Genomic DNA, 19,734 nt, shown 5'->3' with positions numbered 1-19,734 from the left:
TTGTCCTATCAATTCGGTTTGGTAAGCAAAATGGGAAAAATGGGTGTTTTGATATATTTGTCAACAATTTTTTTATTATATATAATCAGATATATTATACGTATTATATAAATTTTAATTTTGCCCAAGGTTAACACATTCGTATGATTTCCATCAAAATCCACTAATTAAAGGTTAGAGGTATCGACCATGCGAAGCTCCTTTCTTTTGTCTTTTAATTTAGACGTTATACTTTCATTTCGTTTTTCAGCTTTAAAAGTTCAGATTCAGATTTCTTCAGCTTTAATCTTCTTGGGTTAATTTTTTAAAATTTGAGATTTATTACGTTGAATTTATTCCGATTTAAAAAATTTTACGTTCAAATTAATTTTTTTATTAATATGAAATGATTATACGATGATATTTATCCGAAAAATTCTTAATTATTTAATAATAAATATTTAAACACCCTCATAAATATCGAGTTCGAATTCAAATTTTTTAAAGTTAATAATATCGTTTCGTGCTTAGGCAGTCGAGCTGCCACCTCACTTTTAATTTATCGAATGATAGATTAATAATTGGGCACCGCAATCATCTTGGTGGTAAATAAATTGGGCTCTGATCGAGTGATAAACGGCCCACTAAATCTTATAAGTTATAAAATAATAGAGATATTATAACATTAATGGGGATAGGGGCTCGAATTTACCAAATTAACCCAATTGCCAAACAAAGTACGCGCGCCAGTAAAAGGAAAGGAGAGGAGAGAAACCAAAGGCCGCAGTGAGAGCGAAGAAGCACAAAGGAAACACAAAAGGGCAAGAGGTGAATATGGGAAAGGCCTAAGCTTAGGAGCCACGCAGCCAATCACATAAAAGCACACGGATCGTTGACGTGGCATGAAATTTCCAAATCCCGCCTAAAACATTGATTTCATTTCGTGCGCAATTGAATTTCAATTTGCACCCCAACTAAATATCTCCTCCTTTCTCCCCCACCTCCATACTCTCAAACTCACCGCTTGATTCCCTCTTTGTTCTCTCTCCTGTTATCCTAAACCTACGTCTTCAACCAGGTATTTTCTCACCGATTTTCCTCCTTTTTTTAACGAATTCGCTCGTTTTTCAACTGGTCTGAGGTTTTTGATTCGTAGGAATCGACATGAAGGGAGGAAAATCAAAGTCAGAGACGAAGAGCAGCAAGTAAGTTTTTTGTTTACTTTTCCGTTTCGGTATTTTGGTTTATCCTTTACTGGATCGCATTTTCTGAGAACTATATGAGAATTGTGGTTTTTAATATTTTTTGACAATTTTTTTTGGCTTTCTTGTGTTAGGCTCACCGTGAAATCCAAAGCTGGAAAGAAATCGGGGAAGGCTGCTAAGGATCCGAACAAGCCAAAGAGGCCTGCTAGCGCCTTCTTTGTTTTCATGTAGTTTTCCGCTCCTGTCATGTCGCTTTATTTTGTGTCGTAAACGATTCTCGCCTGGTTTTATAAGTTGGAAATTCTGTCGCTCTATTTTGTGTTGGGCTTCTTATTTTTAAAGGAAAGACCGTTTACGAAACGATTAAGTTGATTTTCTCTCATTTTATCGTCTAATTAATGTTCCATTTTATATTTTAGGGAGGAGTTCCGTGAGCAATACAAAAAGGAGCACCCTAAAAACAAATCCGTTGCTGCTGTAAGTGTCACTAATGCTTTTCTTTTTTTATTTATTTGATTTACCGCCACAAAAAATCTTACCTTCCTCTATTTTAGGTTGGCAAAGCTGGAGGAGATAAATGGAAGCGCTTATCTGAAGCTGTAAGTATTTACTAGTTTTCTTTGAAAATTTCAAAACCTTTATATGCAACCGTGTTCTCTGATTGAATTAAAATTGGTATGTTCAGGAAAAAGCACCTTATGTAGCAAAAGCAGAGAAGCGGAAGGCCGAGTATGAAAAGAACATGAAAGCCTACAACAAGAGACAGGTAATAATTCACTTTTGTTCAGTAAGTTATTCATTCAGCAGAATGGGTCTGTTTAGGCAGCTCATAATTAAAGAACTTTCCAGGCTGAGGGTCCCAAAGATGAAGATGCGGAATCTGATAAGTCTGTGTCTGAGATCCATGACGAAGATGATGACGAGGAAGGCAGTGGAGACGTGAGTTGCAAATGTTTCAGTTTTTTTATTTTTATTTGATCATTGGTTTTCCATTATCCGTCACTGAATTTGTGAATTTGTTCTCATGTATTGCGCAGGAAGACGATGACGAGTAGAGATGATCCTCGGAGGGTAGTGAAATGAATGTAGAATGTGACAGTGTTTGATCAAAATCCTATGTTAATGCTTTGATGTTCTCCATGTTTATTCTTTTAGATTGCACATGTCAATCTAAAGGGAGAAATGTACCTCTGAATCATGTTGGTTTCCATTGACCTTCAGAAATTAAGTAGTCGTAGATGGTATATCTGCTGCTGTATGTACTTCTTGATTTAAAGTTAAGTGGTTTAGATAAATCCTTTTGTAGAGAATTAGTGCTTTAATTTCCAATTACATTCTGTTAATCTCCGTTCGTTTTGATTCATGTGGTTGTCTTTATGGTTGCTAGGATGATTTATTAGGCTTTTATATGTTGATTTTTATGCTTGACGTGGTTTTCTTTGTTGTTACCTTCTACTTGTACTTGGAGTGCTAGTTTATCAACTTCTGTGGCTTTTGTTTTCATGGCTTGGCATTCGTCTGCAACAGATAATTCGTGCATCCAGGGTTTTCTGTGCGAGCTAATCATTGGCATTTTTTTTAAATTATGTTGTGGTTGACTTTGGATGGTAAAGCAAATTCTATTTTATGCTACAACGGTCACTGGTTATAATCATTAAACAAATTATTGGTCGGGAAAGTGAAAAGTCAGTCGGCCATTCTGCGACGCATAATCGCTGTTGACAGTCTCTGTCTTGTAACGAATGAGATATTTGAACTAGCCATTAGAGATGCAATTTGTTTGAAGCTTGGATGAGCCAAGCTGCAATATGCATTACGCGTGGAGGCAATTAGTCTACTATGTTCCTCGCAAAATGTATTATATTACTTTATGTACAATTTTCTCTTGTTTTAATCATTTTACATTATTAGATATGCATTACGCCACTAATACAATTAAATTTAAATTACAAATTTAATAATTGAATTTTACTCCTTTTTCTTTCTTATTTCATTAATTGTATTTTTAATTATTTCAATATAATTACTGTACTTTATATATTGGAGCTTTTTGGTTGTCAAGTGTTTCTTAACTATGTGATGACATGCTGGCATGGCATCTTTCTTCACCCAATTGCATTTTCTTTATTTGTTTTCATTCTTCATCACCCGTTGTTGACTTTTGCTCATCAATCTCTCACCCATCCTCTCTCATTTCGACTTCAACAAATGTTTTTTTTAATTTGTAGAATGCATGATTATGTTGGAGAGAATAAATAAATAGAGACGAGAGTAGTAAGATAAAAGAATTTAAATCACACCTCCAATTAGTATGACTAAGGTGATGTTATGAGAACCCTTGTACATTACTAGTTATCTTCATGAATCAAACTTCATAATCTGAAATCAAAGATTTACATCTCATATAGTTGTACAGCGTGAATCAAATCCCTCGTTATATGATAGAACTGACTTAATGGATTTGAAGTCGAACAAAATTTTAGAAGAAAATTAATGTGATTCTTAATTTTTTTACGACCTTTAAATTGAGAGAGTAAAGATTTAATATAATATTTTCATCAACGTATTCAAATCAATAATAATAAAATATGAACTAAAGTTAAATAAGGTATATAAATTAGTGTGAATTTAATATTTACATGCATTATGCCTTGAAAAAACTAAATGACATTATGCCTTATTTATATAAACTTTGTTTAATGAGATTGGTTTATTGACCCCTTAGTCCCCGGTGTAACCTCGCAAGTTGTCGAAGGCTTCCTTTCGATGCTTCGGATTACCTTTGCGTTGCTTCTTCTTTTTGTGGGTAACGACAATTTATTATTGCAATTTCTTGCTTTAATTTCTTCTCAGCTAACAAACTCTGTTGCAATTTCATTAACTCTTTATCTCTATCCGTCGGTGGACCCACGGTGGTCAAAGCTTGGCCTTTACTGCGTTCAACCTCAACAGCCTGACATACCCTCATGTTCCTTCTTCGAGTTAACTGACTATAGAACTATTTCACAACTGTTCTCTTTTGTGTTGACTGGCTATAATTTAGTGCCACAAAAGACCATTTTCCTTTGACATGACTGACTCACTCTCACCAGTAAGGAAAATAAGTTTCTTGTGCACTGTTTCAACCCTTAAATTCGAAACTTAAGTCAACAAATCTTTATTATTTATTTTTTATTAGATCCTTAAACTAACACAAGTACACTAAGAACTTAAAGCAAACCAAGATTTAATTGGGAAACTTAAAGAATGGAACACTTTTATTAATTGAAAACACAATTACAATACACCTTTATCCCAATTCTTTTCTCTTCTCTATCTCTAGGCTCTCTTTCTTTATCTTACACTTGACACTTCTTTCCCTGTTTTTCACTCTTATTACAATAGTAAAACTAACTTCTATTTATATATTCTAATGGCCATTCGATTGTTGACAAATGTCAGCATCTTTGCCATTTAATACTACAAATATTTAGATTCTTCTAATAGATAATTATAAATATAATATTAAATATTACAAAAAATCTAGATTATTTATGGATACTTCTACACATATACTAGTTCCATATTGTTCTAGAATATTCTTAATACATACACACACTAAATGATACTTATAGATTTTCTTAGGATTTGGATTGACTTTTAATACTACCCTTCAATGCAAACTTCCTTCATAGATGATTTGTAGATCATTTCGAGTGTTTCTCTAAATTTCTCGAACTTTGATCTACTTGGGCTTTTCGTGAAAATATTTGCAACATGTATTTCTATATGTTTTTTCATTGCATAAAAATTGAATTCTGTGCTAGACATATAACTGGTAGGTTATCACAGAAAAGCCTTATAATCTTTTTGCTGATAAAGATCTTCCATTAGTTGTTTCAACCATGTACTTTATTATGTTGTTGATTGATATTCTACTTTGGTGCTTGATAAAGATATTGTTGACTGTCTCTTGTTACACCAAGATATTACTCTCGATCCAAGATTAAATATGTATCCGGTTGTCTACCTTCGTTTATCATAATCTCTAGCATAGTCGATAACATTTTCGAGTATCTCTCCTGGCACCTGAAACTTAAATTTTAACAGTCATAGTAAAATGCACAGTTGAATTGGTTTGTTTAAATGTTGTGAGTTTTGACAATATTTTTAGGAAGACTATTTAGTTTACAATGTAACTTGTATTCATCCATGGATGAGAGAGGCCAGCAGTTTATGTATAGGTATTTAGTAAGTGTGTTCCTTTTGTTTTTAATGGGAAGTTAAAGCCTATGGGTTCCATATTGTTCCCTTTCATGTCATTGGCAAATATCCCTGTAATCATTCACATATTTTTGCAACTCTTGGTATAGAAATGGCCTAAGGAATTTTATGCCTTAATCATTATGGTGTTTCGCACATGCCTTTGTTTCTCATAAACTTTATTCATTTAACTTTCGTAATTAACTCATTTTGGTCTCATAGGTTGGTCAACAACGTGGGGTGAGGAGCATTTCAGAAATGGGTATGGAACAGTTACTGGAACCCTTAAACTAACTCTTTCATGTTAGCTTAAAATTCCCATGTGTTTACAGCACATTTTCTGGTGCACAATTGCATTCTGATTAATAGTTGGACTGTGTTTATTTATTTGTTTGTTTACCATCTTCATGTCTCTCTCTCTGTGATGCAATTCAACTCGGGAGAGGCTAAAATTCCCTTTGTCTGGTAAACAGGAAAGTTCACAAGTATGGGAAGAGCACAACTGGTGAAAGCTGGGATTCAGTTGTTGAAGAGTAGACATATTATGAGTAAGAACATTCTCTTTTGGCCTGGTGAAAGATGGTTTTAAATCAATTAACTACTATTAGTTGAACTTGAAACATTTTTGGATTATTGGTTGATTTATAACTCTTTAAAGTTTTAAAAAAAACCCTTTTTTTTTGACAAAAACATTGTAAAAGTCCTTTTAATTTTGGTGTCATAAAATTAAGAGAGTTGAAGACAAACCCGCAGACACAACCAACAAAGGTTTCAAGAAACCTGACAATCATCAAAAACAAGTTTTTCCCGGATGCATGATTTCTTACAAGGGATGTTTGTCCGTGTAGAGAAACAAGACTTCAATTTAAAGCCAAACCAATCAGAGGGCAAGAGCATGTACATCACATACACCTGTACAGGGATATTGACATCTACATAAAGAGCCATTTAACCCAGTGGATATTGCACGTGAACACATACAATGTTAAATACAGGAAACAAGGGACCAACGTGCGACAAAAGCTTACAGAATCATTTAACATAGATTCTCCAAATACCAAAGCATAAAGTTATCCTACAATTGAGAACATCATACATGAATACAGGGACTAAACATTGAAGTGGGATGCTTTATTATCTTGACCGCTTGGGTACTGCTACTATTTCAACTGCAATTGAAGGTTAAGATTACCACGAGTATTAGCAAAACTTACGCAGCTAATCAATTTCAGAGCGAGGGTTATAAGGGAATAAGTCTCTCTCTTATATTGGTTGCTGATATAGGAGCACCAAACATCAGACATTCAACAAAAAGGAAGCCCATACATGAGGTACATGCGACCACCAACGTAGTTGTATGCATGTGACATGGTTATAATGTAGTTTGGGGGAGGGGATAACCGAAGCCATAGAAGTTCCTAGAATAACTAATGTCTAGGGAAAAGGGTTTCTATACCCTGAACAAAAACTGCACGTTAAAATTGTGTAAATTAAATACAGAAGTCACTCTCCACCGCTTCAGGTGTTACAGAGTGAACATTTTCATAAATAATCAATATTATTGATTTATTATTGTTTTAAAACTACATTCATATAAGATGAGATGAAGTGTCTAAATTTTAAAAATTAATTCAACATAAGCTTTTGACAGATGAAAATTATTACTGATTGTTATAATATTGATATAATTTATAATACTGATGTAGCTATAATATAATAATTTATAATCATTGTGATGAACCCTATATTGGACCCAATAGTTAAAAGAAATTTTATTCGTTCTTTAATAATTGGGATTCAAGAAACATAATCTATACAGACACCTATACATACCCGTGAATTTAGATCCAAGTCTTTTAAAAAATGATCATACGACAAAGGGTCCAATCTTTAGCATAGTTTGGAAAGCCACAGTGCCTCAAACTTAAGGATCTAACTTAGGATTGTGGGGCGGGGAAAGTCACAAGCATCGGGTGATGGAAAAAAAACTTAATTTGTTTACATTCGCCGCCTTTCTCTCATATCAGTTGTGCTGATGATGGGTACAAAACTAAAGCACTACGACAAAATTTACATAAACCTTTTCCCCAAACCTCAGTAACAACCATAGCTGTATTTCAACCTTTCGTTCTTTCCCATGCCTTGGTATTTGGATTGTTCTGAAGCCTCAGCTAAAGAGGAGAATTTGTATGCCTCGTTATCAGTAGATGCTCCCTAACTCTTAAACTCAAACCACAAAAGAAACATAAACCGTTGATAATCTCAGGGGTTCAATAGACGTGATGATATTTTGCATTATCATCAACAGAACTACTCATTTGCCTCTACAGAGGAATGTCAAGAATAAATTTGTCAGGAACTTATGTTTAGTCTGAAAGAATCTCTTCCAACTCAGGTTCATCAGAGACGACTGCATCGTAATCCGAACCTGTTCCGTTATATAGGAACTTCTCTTGAGGCCAAATTTGATCGTCATAGTCATCCAGATCAGGCCATTTCGGTTCGTTGTTATCCTCATAATCATTCTGGTCATCACTTACCGTAGCCTATTTTTTCGATGAAGCACCCGATTTTCCATTTTTCTCGTCTCTTAAATCTGCTACATTTGCCTTTTCCCTGGCCTCTGAATCTTCACATATACAAGCGGTTGGATTCTCATGAAACTCACCCCTGCCTGGCCTGACCTCCTTGGGTTCCCCCATAAAGCCTCTCTGAAAAGTACGAACACAAGAGGCAAATGCTTCCCATGTCATGTTGTTTCTGTTCAAGAATAACCGATATAGTTTTTTAGCGTTTGGACGAATAGTGGGTTTATGTCCAAAATATTTTCTGCAATAAAATGAAGGAGAAAAGTTAGCCAGCATTTATAGTTATGGAATGGAAAGATTGGAAGCAGGCTTGGTTACCTTCTCCCAGCTAATATCCTGGCCATGTTACCATTGTTGTTGGTGACAAACACATCCCTCTCATCACAAACAATGAAGTCAAGTGCAGCCATTCGAGAAGAGAATGAGGAGAATGGCGCTAATTCTTCCTTCGTGGCAATGTATCTTTGGAGTAGAAGTTTGGGAAGAGTGATTTCAAGGGTCTCAAAGTTTCCTCCCCTCCATACACTTCACCGGAAGCCACATAGATATGAACGTCACTGCCATATCCAAGAGCTCTCAGCATCAGACCAACTTCCCCTGGGGTAAGTGGGCATTTCCCTTGCCTCCTCTGCCGATCAGGATTGTTTTTATGTAAACCACTAAATAGATCCATACAGCATTTGCATTAGATCAGCTGCCTGAATGACTGCATTGGATAATTTGAAAGAACTGCAGTTTCTGTTCTCGCAATACCAGTTGCTTAAAAATTAAATATGCATGCAGTTTCTGTTCTCGCAATACCAGTTGCTTAATGTAGACACTAGTTTTTTTGCCCATTTACTTTTATTTATGATATTTTTATTATTAATATTATTATTATTATTAAATAAAAAATATATTATAAGCCCAAAAAAAACCCACAGCCCGATTACAATTCCAAGCCCAACCCGATCCAGGCCCAATGATAACCTAAACCCTTATAGGATTACAACATCTTCTCCAACAAGAAACCCTAGGGTTATGATACCCTAGGGACCACGCCGCCGCCTCTGTTGCCACCATCCACTGCCGACGTTCCACACTGCCACGACGCCTCAACCGAAGCCTCCAGAAGGTCTACGCCAACCGTCACGTCGCTGTTATATGGCGAGTCACTACCATAGTTTGGTGACTCACCGAACTTCGCCCTATTACCCGGTCCGAGGAGAACACTGTCGATGGCTATAAAAAGCCATTGACCACCTGCAAAGAGGGACACACACGGACAGAGAGCAGAACAGAAGCGACGGAGCAACAAAAAAACAACAACCAACAAAGAAACAAACGAAAGAAAAGAAGAACTTACCGGGGATTCCAAGCGTCGTCGGAGAACCCAAAATACCGAATGTATTTTTGTAGATCTAAATTTTGGGCTTTTTAAGGGAAACTAACATCGGAATCGGCCTTAGGGCATTCCGATCTTTAATTTTGGGGGGTTTTGACTTTTTTCGGCCACCATAGGCGGTGGCGGCGACGACGATAACACCAGAGCACGGTGGCAGGCGGTCGTCGGAATTCCCCCCGGTGACAAAAATCTAGAGAGAGGGCAGAGAGATTTTTGATCTCTCTTTAAGAGAGAGATGAAAAAAGAAAAATGAAAGGCTTAGGCCTTTTTTCGGATGAGTTAAGGGTATTTATACACTCACCAAAACGACGTAGTTTTGGTAAGGGCCTCTGTGTAATTTCCCACATAAGAAAACCACACGTGCAGTCCCTCTGTTTTGTAAATTTCCATTTCAGTCACCGAATTAAAATTCTGGGCATTTTAATTTTGTCTTCGAAGTTTATTATATTTCAATTTAATCCTTGCCTGTTTATTCATATATATTTTAGGTTAAATAGCTTATTTAATCCTTAATATTTTTAATTTATATTTTATATTTTAATACCGAATTTATTATTTATGGTTAAAACACATTGTTAGTACTTAGATTTTATAATATTTCGAATTATGTACATTATTTTATATATTGCAATTTAATTCTATAGTTTTAATTTCTTTTATTTTGGTCATTATTTAATTGCCATTTTATTCTATTATTGTCCTTTATTTTCAATACTTTAAATATAATACTTTAATTATCTATTTATTTTTTATTTATGATTTATTCACTAATATTTACATGAAATACAATATAAAAATTTCATAATTTGATTAAATAATAATATTTATTTATTTTTAAATACTCAGAAAGGGCGGTCTTAAAATAACTAGATGTCATATTCTGATATTTTAAAAATAAACAAATATCTTGTTTATAAAAATATATATTTACTTTATTTGTATTTAAATTATTTATTATCATATTATTAATATTTATTTATTTTTAATATCTAAGAAAGGACTGTCTTAAATTAACTAGAGGTCTTATTCCTATATTTTTAAATAAATAAATATCTTATTTATAAAAATAAATATATATAGTCGTTTTAATCAAATTATTTTATTTTATTTATTCATTTTTTATATATTATGTTGAAGAAAAGGGCTGTCTTAAAGTAACTAGATGTTCTTTTCTAATATATCCTATTTATAAAACTCTAAGTATATATATTTTTACTTTGGTTTCATAAAAATATTTTAATATATTTTTCCTTAGAATTATTCGATTGAATCTGAAATAAGAGAATCATAAATTAAATTTATATTTGAATTCTTAAATTCTATTATTAGAGACAATTTATAATCGACATGGACCAATTTTGGGCGTTGTGGGGGTGCTAATTCTTCCCCAAACGTAACCGACCACAAATCCTTTTTATTATTAAAAAAACGAATTTTTGGTTAAACGCAACCGATTTATCTTTTAACTGATGTTTTCTTAAAAACTATTTTAAAAGATGATTTTTAGGTATTCGATCTACCAAACCCAAAAGGCCGATGGCGACTCCCAAAACATTTCAATAAAAACCATTTATTTATTCACTTTACTTTTTTCCGCCTAGGAATATTCGTGCCCGGGCAAAACTGGTTACACAGCTTGACGAGTCCACTGGGGACTCTAGTCAACCTAAGTCGATTATTTATTGTCTCAATAGTTAGAAATCAAGAATTCAATTTTATTTAATTTATAATTCTTTTGATTTCTTTCAATTTATTTTGTACCCTTATATATTTATGTTTGTATTTAATTGCTTTTTAGATATTAATTTTTGTGAAAATTTCTCCTCACACACAACATTTGCATTGCAAAAACATAAGCTCTATACTCGAGCTCTTTTCCTTTTTAAGTGGGAGTGAAAGCGACGTCTTCGTGAGAATTTATTCTCGTGTAAGACCTAGCAAGTAACTTTCGGGGTTCATATATCCTATGTATTCTTGAGAATTTATTCTCCGTGTCAGGCATAGGGAAATGTGTCCCCTCAAATTGACCTCGATCCACTTAAGTCTATAATGGACCAGGATTGAGGGTTTGGAAGCCCAATAGGACACCAACAAGGACAGTTCGAGTACCTTTACTCTTAGAACCAAAACCCTGCATATAATAAACCCTAGAAATTCACCCGATCTTAGACATTACTGACACTTATCCGTAGGTGTACACAAAGGAGAAATAAGTTCTAACTTTTGTTTTATTTATTTATTTTATGCGTGCGAACTAGTAATCATGCGGTTATGTTAGTTTTTCCAAACAAAACATGGAACTAGAAAGCATGAGGTTAGATATATACCATGATAGATAGAATCTTTTCTTTCCATTAATTGATACTAACTATTTTATTTTTTTCTTATTTTTTTCTATTTTGTAGATACATTTTATTTTACTTTAACTTGTTTATATGGATTTCTTTTGCATTTGTATTGCATGATCATGTCATAACCAAAGGTGTTGATTCGAGAGAGTGTTCATCAAATTGAAAAGTTTTCATAAATGGACAAAAAGTTTTATGATCAAGCAAACTAGGACGCAGCCAAGGAATGACATCCTAAGGGAACTCTGAGGATAGAGGAGAGCTATGCACACAAAGATCCTGTTAGATTGATACCAAAAGTATTCAATGGTAAGAGTATAAATAGGGGCATTCAGAATAAAAGAGGTTTTTATGAAGCTCAAGTATGTTATTTGAAGGATGAAAACAAGAAATTAAGTACAAATATAAAACCATGTGTGAGGATTTCCAAAAGATCAGTCAAGCCTTTCAAAATACTGTATAGGAAACACCCCAGAAGAGTGGATAACAGGGGTCATCAAACTGAAAGAGAGCTACAACATATATGAAAATATTGTCCAAGAACTCTATAACCATAAAAATTCCCTCACAAGGGAAAATGAGCAACATTGCCTACAACTCCGAGAGTTGACACAGAAGATGAAGGAAAAAGACAATGTTAGGGAAGAAGCTGTGTTCAGAAAAGCAATATGGCTCATAAGCTGATAGAATTAGTTGACTTTACAAGGAATTGAAGCAGATTGACAACTCAACTTTTGAGCATGAATGGAAACTAACTTGCCTATATGTAAAGTTTTGTTTGATGTACCGAAACTTTTGTGTTCAATGAAGATGGTTTTAAGATGATCACTCTTGAGTAACACCTTTTTCATACATGCATTTGCATTTCGCATCTTTGCATTTTCATTTTGCATTCGTACTTTTATGTTTGCTGTTGCATTGCACAATTTGCATTCTTATTTTTGCATTTCTACATCTTTGCATTGCATTTGCATTCACATCTTTGCATTTGCATTTGCATTCACATCTTTGCATTTTTACATTTGTATTTACATTTTCATTTTTTCATTTGCATCTTTGCATAATTATATTTATTTCAAACTATTTTACATGCATTTAATCATAAAAATATGGGAATAATTCGTGGAGGATTCCATTACAGAATTTTCGAAATCAAATTGGAGCTAACTTGGTCTTCCTAAATAATGATAAGAGCCATGAACGAGATTTTAGCAAGGGTTGGTAGAATCGAGAAACTGCAAGCGCAATTTATCAAGATTCAACAAGAAATGACTAATCATGCAAAAAAGTTCCAGGATGATTCAAAAGAACAAATGACCACGTTAATGGATCTGGTGAATGTTGTGATCCATGGAAAGAAACCCTTAGAGGATCCCGCTGTAAAGGCTGTGAATGAGGTTTTGAATGATAATGATGAGTTCGAAGTGATATTGTCTGATGATCAAGAACCTATTAGGGAGCATGGTAATTCAAGAAACTTCAAGATTTGGTCCTAGGGGGCATTGGTGAATTGATGATGAATGAAGAATCAATGAAAGAAAAAAATTCCCTTGTGAGAGATAAGCTTTACCCAAAGAAGAGGGGCATAGAAAAGGGCAAGGCTGATCAAGAAGAAAAAGAATATGCAGGGTTTTCAATTCCCTCCATTATACTTTTCGAGTAAAAAAATGCATTCAAAAATGCTCTCAACATAATTAATTACTACACGATATGTCCAGCCACAATGGCCTCCAAATGAAAAGTGGACCTATAAGGAGGTTCATTGGATAAATGAGATTGGAACTCCAAATTGTTTAGCTAAGGTTCCTAGTAACCTTAAGGGAAATTTCCAAGATCCTTTAGAGTAAGCAATTCAAAAGTGCAAGGTAGAAGAAGGGGTTAAGGTTCAATGCTAAAAAATAATTGCCTCGACAGAGACTAATGTGATCAAATCCTGTGAAGAATATCAGATGCAAGAAAATGGGAAAAGAAATCAAAGCAAAAAGGCTTTTATGGATGTAATTCGAGATTGGTCCATAGGTTCAAAAATAAACTGGGAAGATGCCACCATGAAAACATCTCAAACACCCATATCAGAATTCCTGAGGACAGATGGGGCTTTGGGAAGTTTAGAGAACATGGCGAATACTACGCCCATTAAGCTACAATATGTGTTCAGAACCAGGACAAAGCTATTGTCACCAATGAAAATTGTTTTGAGCCGAACTTCCAACTAATAAACGAGGAGATGAGATCTGAACAAAAAGCTGCTAAGAAAGAAGTAGAAACTGATGCGTCTGAGGGATCATCCAAACGAGCCTAATAAGAGAAATGATCAAAAGATCGGGCAAGTGAGGACAAAGACTCTGGTCCAATTATAAACCCAACATTCTAGGAATGATAGGGCAAGCCTAATAAACAAGTGGAAGTTATTTTCTACCACTGTAGTACTTTTATTTTCAGCATCTTGTTTGATCATGTTTTTCTTATTCATTTCTTCGCCTTTTTGTGATAAATAAATTTGTGTTGCTTTTATGGTTATGAGCAAGGAATCAAATTTTAATATTGAAGTTTTAAGTATCAAGTAAATTAAATATTCTTTAATTTCTCAAGAATCGTAGATTTTTGACAAGTGGTAAAATTAGACTTTTCATATCCCGTCCAAAGCCAGAAATACAAAAATGTCTATTTTGTCCTTACCAAAACCAAATCTTGACCTACATTTATCTGAGAATCATAAATAATGCCTTTACCTGTTTTTGAGACACCAAATCCAGATGTTTACCTTCTTGGGTAGAGTTGATTTGTTTATAACACTACCTTCCACTATACACGACTTCAAAAGTCGGACATTTGTCCTTCCAGATACAAAACCAGCATACTGGTAAAACCAAAAGACCTCCAAAAAACCAAACTTTCAATTATCCGTGAATCTTCATATAAGAAGAGATGAGATGAGGCATCATGGACCAACTTATCGAAGATAATTTTAAGTGATTGGGGCATACTCAAAGTAAGAAGAAGAAAAAAGAAAAAAGAGGGGTTGGTTTAGATAAATATATCATGCATTAATTACATTGTTTTCATGTAAATAAGTTAATCCTGAATATTCATCCCTGGGGAAACCTCTTTTTATAAAGAATTTTGTGTATGAAATGATGAACAACATTCTGTCATTTGTCCCTTCGCAAAAGAAGAAAAATATATCCTTTGGTGTCCCCATTTGAGCCTGAATTATTTTTTTCTTTCTGGTTCAACCCTAACCAAAGATCACCCTCCACATTGAGGAGCAAGAAAAAGGATATCTGCTCACAGGAATAAAATTATCAATCTAGTTTTATTACGAAGGCAAATCTTCATGAAATAAAGAGAGTTTTGAACTACGAGGTAGGTTAAATACAAAGTGCTTGAAATCAAATCCAAACAAGATGAAAGAATTTCCGAAATATAAGAGGAAAAAGAGGTTCTCAAAGCAATTGAAGTCCTATACTCGAAAAAATTGAATCAAGATGGGTGACTCATTGAGCCTCAAGCTACAAGGTTGATCAAGTGCAATTAGTTCAAAGATTCATATTCAACAAGAATAGTAAGAAATGATGAAGATATGAGAAAATGGAAATGAACTCAAAAATTGACAGTCTAGAGGGATCCAAAAGAAGAATGACAAATAGCAAAGCAGATCCAAGTCAAGCAAGGCAATATTAAAAGCATTAGAATGAATTGATCATTGGTTCAATTACCTTAAACACTTGTTTGAGCCTTTTTATCCATTTCTTTTATAACCATTAGCCCTGACCTATGTTACGTACCTGAAAAGTCATTCTAATCATACATGAATTTCTAAGTGAAAGAGACTATTCAGATTTCATTCCGCCACTCAGGATTGATTCTTATTTGCAAAAAGTAGTTTTAAAAAAAAATCTTTAATGCATGATATGAAAAATGATAAAAGGGGGTTCAATATGTAAAATTTCTAAATAACATCTTGAAACCAAATGAGGATTCGAGTTAAAAACCTAAAAAGGAGGCTCGAATATTGAATGGTGCAACATAACATAAGAGACTATCTTAAGCTCTTGATGAAACACCACACATCCCAAAGACGTTCCTGAGATTCTAGAGTCAAGAAGTATCTCTATAAGATGAATACAATAACCATTTCTTCAAGTTAAAGAAATCTCAAAGGGACATATATGTTGGACCAACCTGAGAGACCTTACCTTACCAGAATCAACATACACCTTAAATCAGTCAATAATTTTGACACTTGCCATAGGACTATGATTTTTTTATTTAAAAAGTGTAGTTGATTTATTTGATATTCATTAAACTCAAGTTTTATGATTTAATTCTATTGTGAACCTGTAAGAAACAATACTTTACAAAATTATGTTATTCTTTGATAAAGAAAGAAAAAACATTTTCAAACAGGACAGTCTCAAATGAGAAAGTTCTTGAAGCAAGTTGTTGCCTATTCTACTTCTATTGTAGAAAAAGAATAAGCAAGGCCAGAATGATGAAGAATTCTTGAAAGCAAGTGGTCTGAGAGTCCAAAAAGTCTGGAGAATTGAACTTGTAAGGATTTTTGTGACATTATTAGCCACTCATCAAGAAAGATTATCCTATTTAAAAGGGGCACTTATCTCATGCTGATGGCGATAAGCATCACCAGACAAATTACTTCGCCCAGCCACCAATCCATGTCCCCTATAAGATCCTCCAATCACAGAGTCATAAGTCCCATTAGGTGTATTATGGGAATGAATAAGTCCACCACCTGCACTCTGGTTATACCGTGATACTGGCTCAAGTTTTGATACATCATTGCTGCCTCTTCCATGTCGATCATTTATTTGTCAAGATTATATCCATTATGTCCTTCAAAAGATTGTTGAACTTGAATTTGAGAACTGATAGACACATAATAAGATATTGGAACAGATTCTAACTTATAAACCTTTCATATTGGGTAACATTGGTTACAAGATTCCAAAAGTAGAGATAACTAGTTTTACCATCAACTAAACCTTTCATGGTTCAAGAAGATTGGGATCCGACGGTACGTATCTTGGAGCAGCAGAAGAGGCAATCGCTGTAGCAGCCATTGCAAGAAAATACACCAATAAAAATCCTCGAGTCTATCCCGATGATGTTTATTTCTTCCGGTAAGGTTGTTATACGGGATGGCACCGATAACAAGGTTGAATCCGCCAAATCTACTCATCAATTGCTTTAACCGATCACCATTCAGTTCTTGCACATTTGCTTTCAAAGGTATGCCAAGGCGGTAGAAAGCAATCTCTGCACCACCGATCTAAGAGAAAAGAGACATGACTTTGATATACCTGGGGAACATGTCTCTTAAGACCAAAAGATGATAAGCCATTGCACCACCCTGTCCTACTAGACCCCTCCAGATAAAAAAAATTGGTACCTCATTCAGAAGAGGCACATATCTTAGAATGATTGATTACTTCTTAAGTTTGTGACAACATGAAGAAAATCCTTCAAGTTACTTAACAACATTGTTTTTATTGATACCCAAATAAGAACAGTCAAGATTAAGATATTTGGGCACAAATAGAGCCACGAGTACAAAATGAGGCATTACCAAAATTGGATCTCGTGGGGATCATGAGATTCAAATCAATGAACATTGAGAATAAGCTTTACAATTTAGAATGTTGAGATATCTTGAAAACCCATTTCAAACAGACATATGAATATTGACGTATTTTGAACGTTCGTATCAGCAATTGTTGGGGCATGCCGAGGGCCCATATAATCTTATGGAAAGATCATTGAATTGAGCAAATATTTCCAAAGAGATAGAAAGATATGAAGAATGAAAATGGTAAAACAGTGACAGTCAATCTGATTATACATAACTACTTTGTTCATCATACAGTTGCATTATTCTGGTGATTCGATGCTGGCAAGTCAAAGCATCCCACTTATGGTCTCACTGAGCTTTGTTCTTAAGTGACGTCCTACAAAAGTTCCAAACACTATGCAAAGAACTTCACTGACGAACATCTGGGCAGAAGCCACAGGAAAGGATGAATGTGTTGTTAAATGTTTTATGAACCAATGATTATGGTGCTGAACCAATGTTACAATCATATGGTTTCAATTTTTAAACCCAAGATGTAATTTTCTTCAAACCCAAAGTTAAAATGAAAAATGATGAAGATTTCTTTCCACAGAAGGGAAGTTGAAATTTCAACAACAAGAAACTAGTGGAGCCAACTAAGGTTGAACGATAGGTTGTTGTTAAACATCTCGACATGATATGGTCTGAATGGCTTTGTTCGAGATCTGATTAGATGTGGAGACATGAAAGAATTAGGATAAACCCTCTTGTGATGTGTTTCAAGAGTCAAATCAGAATAGACATTGTTGTCCTAATTAATCCCTGCTGAGTTGGGCATATCTACATCTACATTCTTCAAAGATGATAGATTCATTCTTCAAAGATGATAGATTCTCTTTTCAAAGATGAAGGCTTTATTGGATTTCTACACAAGTTCAGATGAAGAAAACCAATTTATCAAAGACAAAATGGGGCATCAAGGTCATAATTTGATTACAGTAAGAGTTCCATAAATGAAACATTTCTTTTGAGACTTTAATGAAACAAAGAAGACATAAAGATACAAGTTGATCAAATGGTTCTTCAAATATAGCATAAGTTCCTACACTGATATCCAAAGGTAACCCTGGAAATAAATGCTCAAGTGAAGGAAGACCGAGTTCACCACTTTAAAGTCAAATGAAGACATATTCAACATTCATGGATTCATAAGAACATCATTTGAATAATACAAAATGCATTACATTGATACATTTGATTGCATTCAAACATGAAGTTTTACAGATCTTAATATGAAAAAAGAAGATTCATGATGGAAAATACCTTACAAGTGTAAGGTAGAATTCAAGCCTCAAATACAGGAATCACACAAACATATGAAGAATAGATGAATGCAATCCACAAGAATGAGCATTATTTTGAAGTTAGGGTCATGCTACCCAATCAACAAGTTATTTCAATGAGAAAACGATTTCCAAAGTTTCTCATTTAATCTTTTCTGAAAATGAAATTATTGAATAGTAAGAAAACGATTTCCAAAGTTTCTTACTCAGTAAACTATTTCCTGAATCTATAAGTCTTTAGAGCATGATACTAAAATCCTTCGGGTCATCTGTAAGACCTTCAGTGCAAGGTGTTAAAGTCCTTCGGGCCATCCATAAGACCTTCAGTGCAGGATGTTTTCAAATGAGATTTAGAAACTAAGCCTTCGGGAGTTTCTTAATTTAAAATCATTCTGGTCATTTGTAAGACCTTAAGTGCAAGATATTTTCAAATGAGATTTAGAAACTAAGCCTTCAGGAGTTTCTTAATTTAAAATCCTTCGGGCCATCTGTAAAACCTTCAGTGCAAGATGTTAAAGTCTTTCGGGCCATCCATAAGACCTTTAGTGCAGGATGTTTTCAAATGAGATTTAGAAACTAAGCCTTCGGAGTTTCTTAATTTAAAATCCTTCGGGTCATCTGTAAGACCTTCACGCAAGATGTTAAAGTCCTTAGGTCCATCCATAAGACTTTCAGTGCAGGATGTTTTCAAATGAGATTTAGAAACTAAGCCTTCGGGAATTTCTTAATTTAAAGTCCTTCGGGTCATCTTAAGACCTTCAGTTAAAGATGTTAAAGTCCTTCGGGCATCCATAAGACCTTCAGTGCAGGATGTTTTCAAATGAGATTTAGAAACTAAGACTTCGGGAGTTTCTTAATTTAAAATCCTTTGGGTCATCTGTAAGGCCTTCAGGGCAAGATGTTAAAGTCCTTCAAGTCATCTATAAGACCTTCAGTGATGGTTGCTTGCAAATGAGATTTTAGAAACCAAACCTTCGGGGGTTAACTAATTATCTCAAAAGAGTTGTTAAAGGAAGCTAAGCCTAACAAAGGGGTTTCTTGACAACTGAGAAACTAAGCCTTCGGGGGTTTCT

The 19,734-nt window shown here is 34.3% G+C and overlaps 1 protein-coding gene and 1 pseudogene across 1 annotated transcript; one reads left to right on the top strand and one right to left on the bottom strand.

Moving 5' to 3' along the window:
• Positions 1 to 961: 961 nt before the first annotated feature.
• LOC120126393 (high mobility group B protein 3-like) lies at positions 962 to 2,438 on the top strand. Its single transcript, XM_039144603.1, has 8 exons — positions 962 to 1,057; positions 1,136 to 1,184; positions 1,316 to 1,411; positions 1,604 to 1,661; positions 1,739 to 1,783; positions 1,870 to 1,950; positions 2,034 to 2,123; positions 2,222 to 2,438. Exons 2-8 carry the CDS (start codon positions 1,144 to 1,146, stop codon positions 2,237 to 2,239), a joined length of 429 nt encoding a protein of 142 aa, XP_039000534.1. The 5' UTR covers positions 962 to 1,057; positions 1,136 to 1,143; the 3' UTR covers positions 2,240 to 2,438.
• A 5,182-nt stretch (positions 2,439 to 7,620) lies between these two features.
• Positions 7,621 to 19,734, bottom strand: part of LOC120126475 — a 36,680-nt pseudogene continuing 24,566 nt past the window's right edge.

The sequence above is a fragment of the Hibiscus syriacus genome, unplaced genomic scaffold (assembly GCF_006381635.1).
Source record: "Hibiscus syriacus cultivar Baekdansim isolate YM2019G1 unplaced genomic scaffold, ASM638163v2 tig00110458_pilon, whole genome shotgun sequence".
In the NCBI taxonomy this organism is placed as follows: Eukaryota; Viridiplantae; Streptophyta; class Magnoliopsida; order Malvales; family Malvaceae; genus Hibiscus; species Hibiscus syriacus.
This window is presented reverse-complemented; position numbering and strand designations above follow the sequence as displayed.

What these genes read in the sequence shown, in the direction of transcription:
- LOC120126393 (XM_039144603.1), top strand. Translation starts at nt 1,144, where the DNA reads ATGAAGGGAGGAAAATCAAAGTCAGAGACGAAGAGCAGCAA. An exon ending in GGAAGCGCTTATCTGAAGCT is followed by an intron (nt 1,784 to 1,869) that starts GTAAGTATTTAC and finishes TGGTATGTTCAG; the next exon opens with GAAAAAGCACCTTATGTAGC. An exon ending in AAGCCTACAACAAGAGACAG is followed by an intron (nt 1,951 to 2,033) that starts GTAATAATTCAC and finishes AGAACTTTCCAG; the next exon opens with GCTGAGGGTCCCAAAGATGA.